The following is a 10,273-nucleotide window of genomic DNA, read 5'->3' on the forward strand; positions in this document are numbered from 1 at the left end:
TCTTTCCCAGGACAAGTGCAGCTGAGGTAACGTTAGAGGTAAGAGGATTTGAATTAGGTGGAGATTTAGCAGGCTCAGCAAGGCTCTTCAGCTGGAAAGGGTATGGGGAGAAGAGGGATGGAAATTGTTCACTCACTACAACTTTCTAGGAAGTCGGCCACACCTCCCCACAAAGATCTCCCCTCACCCAACCCCCAAATTTCATTCCACAAAGTCCTGTGTTTTGTTTTGTTTTGTATTAAAAAATATTAACAGACACAATATCAAAAACACAAATGTCATCGGTAGAGGTACAGCTGAGAACGCCTGGGTCCCACCTGAGGGGCAGCACCAGGGACTCCATGGTCCACCAACTTTCCCCACCTTGGAGCAGCTAAGGGTTTGGACCACCCGCTCCTGCTTAGGCCTCAGGCCCTCCTCCTCCCATCTGAGGAGGAGGGGGGAGAGAGGGCTGCCTCCCCCAATAAATAAGTACAGTCCCCAACCCTGGCAGACCAGGACTCTGGCACAGCTGAAACTTGGAGAGACCACTTCAACAGCCTATCAGCAACCTTGTCCAGAGGAAGAAAGGATTCCTCACCAGGGGTGGGAGGTGAGGCTTTTCTAGGCTGGGCTGAAGAGTTCCACTCTCTGTTCTCTCAGAGGCTAGAGGCAACCCCAGGATCCTGGGCTGGTTATGGGGGTCCAGCCCCCTACAATGGGAGAAGCTGGGATAGTTTTGCTATTGGTTGGTCCAGCCACATCTGTATTCTGAGAGTCGAAGCATGGGAGAAGGAAGCTTCTCATGCACTCCTGGAAGTTGCCCCAAAATGTAGTCTAGCTGGTGCCATTATCTGTGGCAGGTATGGCTGGACTGCATGAGCTCCCACCTTGTTCCTCTTCCTCCATGGCTAGGTCCTGAGAGGTTGAGACCCTGGTCCCAAATTGGGCCTGGGCCTCATCTCCACCCTCAACCTCACCACCACCACCACTGCTTTCACCCTCCTCCATGGGCTCCAGCCCTAATCCATCCAGTTCCGAGAAGAGTGGGTCATCAGGGTGGCCAGGGTCCTGGGTGTTACTACCGCAGTCCACACAGGCCTTGGAGGGAGAAAAGGGATGAGTGAGTCAGGCAAAGTTCTCTCATTGCTGACCTCCTAGCCCAGCTCCCCTTATCCCCAGCCCAAGAGTACTTCCCAAAATGTACTCTGAAGAAACATTAGTCCACACAGATGCACATGGGGCCAACAAGATTTGAAAATGCACCATACCCTGTATCCAGACCCCACTATGGGGCAGTAACAATGTACATTAGCATAGAATTGGCCCAGAAAAGAAAACTCATGTGGTTTAATGTTATATAACCCAGCAGCAAACTTAGTGGAATTAACATCCTTCGGAATTAATGATCCAAAGACAATAAAGGGATCAGCCCTGAGCCTCTATCCTTTCGACTTGAGCTCAATTCTTTCTTCTCCCTCCTAGCCCAGACTTCTCTCTCACCATTACATCAAGAGCCCGAGGCAGCTGGCCCTTCCGGACCCAGGAGTGCACAGCACCTAGTTCCCTCCGCTGGTCCTCTGAAAACCGAGGCTGCTGCTTCTGCATGGCCCGGAGCCGCTCCCGGTCCTGCTTCAGCACTGAGGCTATGTCCCTGCCCGGAGAAGAGGTTCAGAAGACTGGGAGCAGGGGCCAGGGCCCGAGAGGCTAGCATTCTTCCTCTACCACAACTCCTCATCCACTGCTTCATGCTCGTTCCCTGAACCAGTGCTCTGGGAATTCAGGGATTCTAAGACCAGGAAAGCTGCCTTGAGCCTGGGAGGAACTAATAAGGGGGCTCCAACAGGCAGAGGATAGAATGGGAAGCCAAAGAGCCACCCCCCAGAAAAGAAAACCCCAAGTTACCTAGGGAATAAGGGTGGGCCAGCCCCCTACCCCTTCCCTCTGAAAGGGAGGCAGAGGAGGCCTCAAACTCCTCACCTGGAGGGCACCTGGTAGGTCATCATGACACGCTGGTCAGCATTGGCCATGAGCAGCCAGATAGGATCCTGGAGCACGTACTTAATGACCTGGTCCCCAGGCTCAGCCCTGGCTTGGGCAGCCCCAGCCTCAGCCTCAGAAGAGTCGATGCTGCCAAAGTACTTGCTTGTGTGGCTGCTCTGACTGCTGCCTGTGAAGCAGGGGGCCCAGCCAACAAAGTCAGGCTGGCTGGCTCTTCCACCCCTGGGACCTCGCAAGGCCTCCCTCAAGGACCTCCTCAATGCCACATGTCCAGCCCACTGGCCTTAGGAAGCAGATTGTGGGCCCAGGCTGTTCAGCCAAGGTGGGGCCTGACCTCCCAACTCCCCAGTCACTGTTCTACCATGGGACGTGTTAGTGGGGGGTACTCACGTGTGATGCTGGCCGAGGTGCTGCCCCCTTCATGTGAGCCTGAACCAGATCCAGAGCCCAAGCCAGAGCCCAAGGAGCCTGAGGCAGCAGAGCCTGTGCCAGAGCGAGAGTCTTCTTGCAGCAGCAACTCTAGGAGGTCACTGGAGCCCGAAAGCGCATCCTGATTGGAAGACTCAGTTACCTCCACCTGGAGAGAAGTGGAAGGAGGACAGGGAGGGATTAAAGGATTAACACCTGGGTTTCCCTTCAACTGCTTCCACTGATTGGGGGGCACACTCAACCCACCCTGATCCCCTCTCCATGACAGTGGGGCCAGAATGAGAGAGCAGAGACCTGGCAAAGAGTAGAGACATAACGCTGGACTATTTCCAAGTGGCAGATGCACACTGAGAAGTTATTGGGATGTCCTCACTTGCCTGTCAGACAGGACTGTCCCCGCTTCACAGGTGAAGCAGCTAATTTCTGCCTCATTCAGAAATTCACCTGGGGTCTCACCCCATGACACTATCTTCTGGAGATGGCAATGCCAGGCAGACAGAGGGCAGGAAGTGCAAAGTGGAGGAGGGGTGAGGGGATAGGCGCTATGTGGGGGCCAAAAGAGGATTCAGGAGAGTCAGTGCTCACCAGTCTGGCCTCTGGCTCAGCAGCCTCCTCATTGGGAGGCAGGGGCCCAGAACTGCTCCCAGGGCCCCCTGCAACAGCACCCCCATCAACACGGGGGGGCTCCTCAAGCTGCAGTAGATTTAGCTGGAGCGGGGAGCTGCATCTCGAGTTGAATAGCGGAGAGTCCGGGCGGTGGAGAGGGCTGGGGAGCAGTGGGGGCAGGGATGGAGAAGGGGAATGGGAGGCAGGGGTAGGAGGCCCCTCGGTGGAGGTCTGGAGTACCCCATAGGGATAGCTGGGTGGGGTAGGGAACAGATAGTTAGGGAGCACTAAGGCCACCATTGGGGTCACCAGGGGGGCTGGGAAAGCTGCAGGGGGCACAGATGTAGGGGCAGGGGGAAGAGGCTGGGGGTTGCCTCGGGGTGAGAACACTGGAAGGGGGTAGGGCTGGACCACAGATGGGAAGGGAGTAGTAGCTGATGGTGGGGGCCAGGGGGCAGAAGGTGGCACAGGTGAGGGATGGGAGATATAGCAGGGCGCTTCCACCCGTGGGGTCTGGTGGTGACGTGAGCGCTTGGCTTTGGATCGGCAGTGATGGCGGCGGCTGGGGGGTACAGGACCATGGTGGCAGCCTGTGGGGAGAGACCAGGATTAGCGAGGGCCTCAACCTGGAGGTTAGTGCCCCTGTCACCCCAACTGTCCTGCCACTCAGACCAGGGAGAGGGCAGGCAAAGGCCAAGGAGACAGTTTGGCTTCCCAGCCCACACAGAACAGAGGGGACTGTGGGGAGATAGAAACCTTCAGGGAAGAATCACAGGAGGCAGGGACAGGGGGATTTATTGAGAAAGGAGCCAGGGACAGGTTACATGAGGGGTCAAGCTGGGGATGTGCAGAAGAGAGAGGCATGCTGGCAGATGGGAGGAGGCAGGGTGGGTCCACAGACGAACGGGCAGGAGGCTCTGGTCCATCTGCCAAACTCCTGCAGGCACTGCCAGCCTTGGTGTTCCTTCTGCCAGTCAAGGCTGTGCTCTGTCTAGCTCATGATGGAGTGAAGAGGTGGGCAAGAAAGCCCAGTCCTGAATCCTGCTTCTGCCTGCAGGAGGCCTCCCCTCAAGCACCTGCTGGGCTGCCATCTGCCCTTGAAGCCCAACCCCACTTAGAGTCATCCCAACCCTTGCCTGTATTCGGCACAGAGTTTGTATAAATCTCTTACTCAGCAACAACTGAGTCAGTCCTAAGTGGGCATACTTCTTGCTCCAGCCCCCATGCTGGGCCTGAAATAGCTTACCTGGAGCAGAGCACCTCTGCCTACCTTTCTCAGGACCAAACCCCCAGGCTGCCCTCCTCTGGCTCCAGCCTGGAACCCCAGCCTCATGGGGAGAGGCTAGTGAGGGGCCTGTCTCTAGGCAGCACCCTGGTGGTGGAGGGAGCACCAGCCTGGGTCCCTGGAGCAGGAACATCTCCCTCAAGAACTCCCTCCCCACAACAGTCTGGTCCTAGATGGGGCAGAGGGCAGGCTCAGGGAGGTAACAGGTAGCTACCTCGCTCACCAGGGGCCAAGGGGGCCACAGAGGAGCCATCAAGTCCACGCAGCCTGCTGAGGTCACGGAAGCGGCTGAGGAAGGCCTGCTCCTCCTTCTGTGTGTGCAGGGACAGCACAGCCTTGGTCAGGCCCACGGGGCGGTAAGCATCTGGGGCTGGGTCAGGGGCTACTGTGGGGCTGGGGGCTGGGCTGGGGGCTGGGCCTGGAGCCAGGCTAGGCAGGTCTTCCAACATGATGATGTCTGAGGAAGGCGAGATTGGGGAAAAGTCATCAGAATCACCTGAGGAGTTAACACATCCATACCACACCCTCCCTGTCCGACAGCTTAGCTAACCCCTGGCCTCTTCCCCAGTGCCAACCCTGGGCCATGTGCATCTCTTGACCTCCTCCCTGATGAGGAATGGCTCTGGGCCTTCTACTCTATGCAAAGCTGTCCCAGGATACGGAGAATACTCAATCCCCTTCAGTGGCACTACCCTAGGATAACCCATGACTCTCATTGGAAGGGAAGCCCACCCCTTGCCCTTCCCTCCCACATTCTTCAAGTCAATGCCCTTCAGGGGTTTTCAACAGTCCTAGCCTTCAGACCCTCTATGGTCAGCACCTCAGGGTTGAACCCCCCACCCCAAACTTTGTGTGTGAACTGACAACAACAACACAGGAAGCAAAATGGGGGAAAGAAAGCAGCAAAGGCTGGTGGAGGTGGAGGCAAAAAGCGGTAGCCCCAAGATAAAATGGAGGCCTCCTTCTCTCCAATTAGGGCCAGAGGGGGAGAGGAAAAGCAGGAGGGAGGGAGCTCTGGCTAGGGGACCATGGGGAACCTGGGCACTACCCGCCTCACTCCATGCCCATACCCGACTCCGGGGGCTTCTTGTCTCCTACATGGACGATGGTAGAGCTGAAGCTACACTGACTGGTGACGGACACCACGCTCTCCGCCTTATTGGCCAGGGTGAGCGGGCTCAGGGTGCCTCCCACCACCGGCTCCTTCCGAGGGGTGGCCCCCTCCCCAGACAGCACTGCCGACGGATCTGTGCAGAGAGATGGCACCAGTTACCACTGCCGCCCCAACCAGGAGGTCAGGAGAGGAAATCCCAGGGAAGAAGAGGAAGGACAGACAGTAGGGAGGAGTCTGGAGATCTAGAGGCTGGGAGTGGTACAAGGCAGAGCAAGGTGGGGGCCCCAAAGACAGAAGGATAGAGACACAGGGCCAGCGGGCCAGGACAGGGCAGTAGGAGCAGGGCATGTACCAGGTCTTTACCTTTCTTGGTCCCCACAGAGACTGGACCTGTCCTCTGCTTATCATCATCAGAGGCTGAGGAGGTGGTGCAGGAGGAAGAGGAGGCACATTTACGCTTGGTCGTGCCAGGGATGTTGCAGCTCTCCAGGTACCTGGTGATACAGCAGAGGACATAAGAGCAGGACCTGGGGTGGGTGGGGCCAGGGCCCAAGTGGGAAAAGGTGCTGGACCGGCCTTACCTGAGGATGCTGTCCAGGCAGTTGATCTGTTGGTAGGAGCAACTGGAGGTTTCTTTTCTCTCAGCCTCTTCAGTAGCCAAAACCAGTGGGGCCTGGACTGGAGGAGGGGCTGCCTCCAGCTCTGGGTCTGGAGAATGGCGAGGAAGGATCTTGGCCCTGAATGTGTCTGTAGCTGCACCAAGGAGAAAAAAAGGAAAGCTCCTCTGGGTTGGGGTGAAGGTGAGGGGACCCCCAGGTCTCACTCCTCACCCATACCTTCACCAACTTACCAGGGAGGTGGGGCCGGGGCAGAGGCCGAGCCCGGGACTCAATAAAAAGCTGCTGCCCCTGGTGCTTCACCAGATGTACATCCTTACAGATCTGCTGGAAGGTCACCTATGGGACAAAACAGGGCAGTAGGCAGCATTGGAGGGACTTGGCCAATGTCAAGAGCTTTAAGCACAGTATAAGAAGGGACCCGTGGAGAGGCGTGGAGAACATGAGAGCAGTACAAGAAGGAAGAGGAGTGGGGAAGAGGCAGAGTTCCTCTGGGATTGGCAATACTGATTCTGAGAAGGACAGGGGAAGGGGAGACTAGAAGGGTGAAGTGGGAGGACACTCACTGGGGCAGGAGGCCCAGGCCCCTCAGCATCACCCCCATTGCTATCACTGGAGGAGCCAGGGCTGAGGAGAGGACCTGGGGAAGTCACAGGGCCGACTCCACATAGCCCCGTTGGGCTGGGGCTGTGCACTGGCTGAAGCGGAGAAAAAAATGGGTTAGATGTCTATAGCCCTGCACCCCACACCTTCCTCATCTCCCGAGCCTCCTCCTCTCAACTGTCACCTGCAACAGCAGCCGGTGGATCTGCTCAGATAGCTCCTGGATATCAGGGTCCAGGGACAGAGCTGGGCTGGGGGCTGGTGGAGTGAACACATCCTCATTCAGGGGTGCCCTGCAGGGTGGAAAAGAGTAAGTCGAGCCCTGGCCCCTCCCACACTGTCCCACATCCCAATGCCAGCTCTGGGGCACTTACGTGCGTACTTTGTGGCGGCCCAACACAAAGGCTACCTTGCGGCTCCAGGGGTGCACGAAACCAGCCCAGCTGGTGTCCATGGTGACATACTCTCCATTACGGGCACAGAAACGGATAGGGGAGTGATCAAAGGGCTGGCCAGCCAGCTGCAGGACTGAAGGGAGTGGAAATGAGGTGGGGATCAGCAGGAGGGAGAGCTGAGTAAGATAGAAAACCACCCCATTGGAGATCCAGGAGACAAAGGCACTGAGAGACATAATTATGATGGCAGCCATTAAGAAGCCGTGGAGATGGCCAGAAAAGAAGAGCAATGTGAGAGAAACTCACTCTTCTTGTGGATAGCCAGCATCAAGGGTCGGTCCTCGGGATGCAGGAACAAGAGCACTGGGGCCCCCAGGAGGTCCTGGGGGAGGTAGCCGAGCAGCGGGGCAGCCCTGAAATGGGAGGAGGCATCAGTCTGGCCATGGTCTCAGCCCTGGCCAATCACTTTTCCTCTAGATCCTGACCTCACCTTTCGTCCACATCCTGGAAGAGGCAGCTAGGCGTGTGTCGTGTGGTGAAGATTCTCTTGTCGGGAGGGATCCGAGGAGCTGAGTAAAGAAAGTATGGCCACTGGGTTTCATCTGGAATGGTCCAGCTCCTTAGCCCTCCATGCTGCCTGGGGTCCAGGCTGGCTGGCAATCCTCCCTACAGCTCTGTCCTGGGCCTTCTAGCCTACAAAGACAGTCTGGACCATTTTTGTGCCCCATAGTAGGTATGAAACTGAGAACAAAGCACTCTTCTCTGCCCTCTTCTAGCTCAGAGTTCTTATCCAACTACACCTCTAAAGGAGATCTCAAACCTTTATCCTTATAATACCTTCTTTGTTCCAAAATTCTGAGGGACTGGATCATGCCTCCCAGACTCAGGTTCTGACTCACCCCCAGCCTGGATAAGGTGCCCTTCCTCCTACTCCCACCAGGCCAGGCCCTGGCCTGCGTACCTTCGTAACCCGAGTGGACACGTTCTGCGATGAGCAGGCAGCATGGCTGCGTGGGGGCCCCATCTGAGACCCTGATCTTGGTCAAATACGGGGTTAGGCGGAATGGCTGGTAACGAGGCCCCAGATCCCGGTCAGGACCTCCTCTAGCAAGGGAGAAAAAGAGATGTTAGGGACTATCAATGAAGGGCTACCCACCCTCCACCTCAAGATCACGATTCACACAGTAAAGAAAGGTGGAATGGAAGGTAGGAGGGGTCTGCTCCCACTTACCCCACCTACCTGATACGGCAGAAGACAGACTTCTCCTGGGTGAAGTCTTTAAAGCCTGAACCTGGGACAGACCAGAAGGGAGGTAAGCACAGCCCCTCAACACTCTCCCTAAGCTGAGGAGAACCCAGCGAGGAAAATCTTGGGTCCCCTGGCCCCTTACAGCAGGAGCTTCCTGGGACCACTCATCCCTCCCCCCAGCACTTGGGGACCTCACCTGCTGAGGCCCCAGTGCCCCAGGTGGGCAGGCGAGATGGGGCAGTGGAACCATAGAAGACGCCCACATCCTGGGGAGCCAGGAACTCTGAGAAGCGAGCACCCCGGAACACATCCCGCTTGCAGTGCAGCAGGATACCTGCCTGCTCCGAAATATAGACGATTCGGCCTGTCAGGAAGGAGACAGCCACGGAGAAGGTATCCTGGGCAGGAGAGTGGGGACAAGAGCAGATTCAGGAGCCATGGGAATGGGAATAGGGGTGCGTTGGGATGGAGAGGCCAGGCTGTGACTGACCTGGTTTCGAAGTGTGTACTCAGACGTGATGTGCTCCAGCTCCTCCAAAGTGTAGGTAGACATGTCCATGGCACAAGGTTCACCCTCCTCCAAGCTCCACTGCTGGTAGTATTCCTGGTTGGCTGCAGGGAAAGGGCAGTGGGGCATTCAGTGAGGAGACTGACTCACTATAGTAGCCCAGGACCAGGTCACTGCCCTCCTAGGAAACACCACTCACCCTGCACCTGCTTGACACAGGCCAGAGCATACTGTAGTGTGGCCAGGGTCCCAGAGCGGCCCTTGCCCCGATGCTCTGGCGGCAGCCGAAGCTTGAGCTCCCGAAGTGCCGTCATGAGTTCCTTCTGGGTTCTTGCCCGGGCTGACTGTTCACTGCTGCAGGACCAAAGGAAGCAGGGGTATAGGCATTAGCCCCAGAGTATGGCCCAGGTCCCCAGCTTCTCCCCCAGCCCTCACCCCACGAACCTGCAGCCACTGGTAGACGGGTTGTCCTGTTCTGAGCTGGCACTCAGGAGGCTGTAGGCAATGGAACTGCTGGGTGGGGACGGGCTCTGAGAGTTTGTGCTAAGGAAGAAGCAACAAGCCCAAAATGAGGAAAAAGTCGTCAGCAGCATGAGCCTGTCTCCTAGTTCAGCCTGCTCACAAGACCACTCCCCAACCCTATAACATACAACCATACAAACCTCTTGCTGCTTTCAGTAGTCTCCAACAGGGCTGAGTCCTTGCCATTGCCAGAGGAAGAGCTATGTGAGCTCCTCTGAGATGCACCCCTGGACTCGGGCCCATTGGACTCATTGCCACTTGAGCCATTGCTGTTGGCATCCGTGTCATCAGTCAAGCTGGGGCCAGGGCAAGGCCGGTGCTGTGGAGGCCCAGGAGATGGGGCCCCTCCAGAACAAAAGGATTCCCCCGGCCTGGGATCCCCTCCCCCATCAACCCCTTCTAGGGGGTCACTCATGTCTGGTCCATGGGGAGGGCAAGCAGAGAACAGGGATGGCGGAGAGGCCACCACGGATGCACAAGGCGGGCCGGGAGGCCTGGCTAGGGGAATGAAGTGGGAGACCCAAGCCTCTGAGGATTGAGAATTTCGATCACAGCCAGCACCTAAAGAGGAAGACAAGGAAGGAGGGCTTAGCGAAAACTGGGCTGTTAACTTCACAGTACCTGTCGGCTTCACTCAGACCCTCCCCTCTGCCTGTCCCTACGCTCCTGGGACCTAGGCTTCCAAAAGGGGACGTAGGTAAGTTCTGTTTCCAGTTCCCGCAGGGGGGCTGTAGGTGGGAAGGAGCCTCTTTTTGGCCATCCCCCACAACGCTTGCCAGCGTGACCTAGGTAAGCAGAGCCTGAACAGTCCACTATAACTATGGCTGTGGGCCAAAGCCCAGACACGTCCCACGCCCAAATTCCCATCGGGCGCCAACTCTGCGGGGGACTCCAAGGCCACTAGGCAGGGAGTGAGTCTCTCGCCTCCTATATTTAGGGCTCTGGGCTAATTTTATCCGGGGGCG

The 10,273-nt window shown here is 57.1% G+C and overlaps 1 protein-coding gene across 5 annotated transcripts in view; it reads right to left on the minus strand.

The window, feature by feature from the left end:
- Positions 1-41: 41 nt before the first annotated feature.
- The window catches only part of PER1 (period circadian regulator 1), a 15,705-nt gene continuing 5,473 nt past the window's right edge, over positions 42-10,273 (minus strand). For 3 of the 5 annotated variants that reach the window (XM_006922354.3, XM_015597449.2, XM_006922353.3), the window contains exons 2-23: positions 9,449-9,869; positions 9,231-9,329; positions 8,986-9,140; positions 8,769-8,890; positions 8,475-8,676; positions 8,270-8,321; positions 7,991-8,133; positions 7,520-7,598; positions 7,336-7,442; positions 7,009-7,162; positions 6,819-6,927; positions 6,598-6,729; positions 6,265-6,370; positions 5,996-6,167; positions 5,778-5,908; positions 5,371-5,547; positions 4,515-4,757; positions 2,995-3,605; positions 2,371-2,557; positions 1,960-2,149; positions 1,483-1,633; positions 42-1,080 (exon numbers count right to left, since the gene is read on the minus strand). In XM_006922354.3, the coding sequence (XP_006922416.1) occupies positions 817-1,080; positions 1,483-1,633; positions 1,960-2,149; positions 2,371-2,557; positions 2,995-3,605; positions 4,515-4,757; positions 5,371-5,547; positions 5,778-5,908; positions 5,996-6,167; positions 6,265-6,370; positions 6,598-6,729; positions 6,819-6,927; positions 7,009-7,162; positions 7,336-7,442; positions 7,520-7,598; positions 7,991-8,133; positions 8,270-8,321; positions 8,475-8,676; positions 8,769-8,890; positions 8,986-9,140; positions 9,231-9,329; positions 9,449-9,723 (3,861 nt within the window). In that variant the 5' untranslated portion in view covers positions 9,724-9,869 and the 3' untranslated portion in view covers positions 42-816. The remainder of the gene's footprint in view (positions 1,081-1,482; positions 1,634-1,959; positions 2,150-2,370; positions 2,558-2,994; positions 3,606-4,514; positions 4,758-5,370; positions 5,548-5,777; positions 5,909-5,995; positions 6,168-6,264; positions 6,371-6,597; positions 6,730-6,818; positions 6,928-7,008; positions 7,163-7,335; positions 7,443-7,519; positions 7,599-7,990; positions 8,134-8,269; positions 8,322-8,474; positions 8,677-8,768; positions 8,891-8,985; positions 9,141-9,230; positions 9,330-9,448; positions 9,870-10,273) is intronic. The other 2 variants (XM_015597450.2, XM_015597451.2) reach the window with 2 other exon arrangements.

This window comes from Pteropus alecto, unplaced genomic scaffold (genome assembly GCF_000325575.1).
Source record: "Pteropus alecto unplaced genomic scaffold, ASM32557v1 scaffold398, whole genome shotgun sequence".
Taxonomy (NCBI): domain Eukaryota; kingdom Metazoa; phylum Chordata; class Mammalia; order Chiroptera; family Pteropodidae; genus Pteropus; species Pteropus alecto.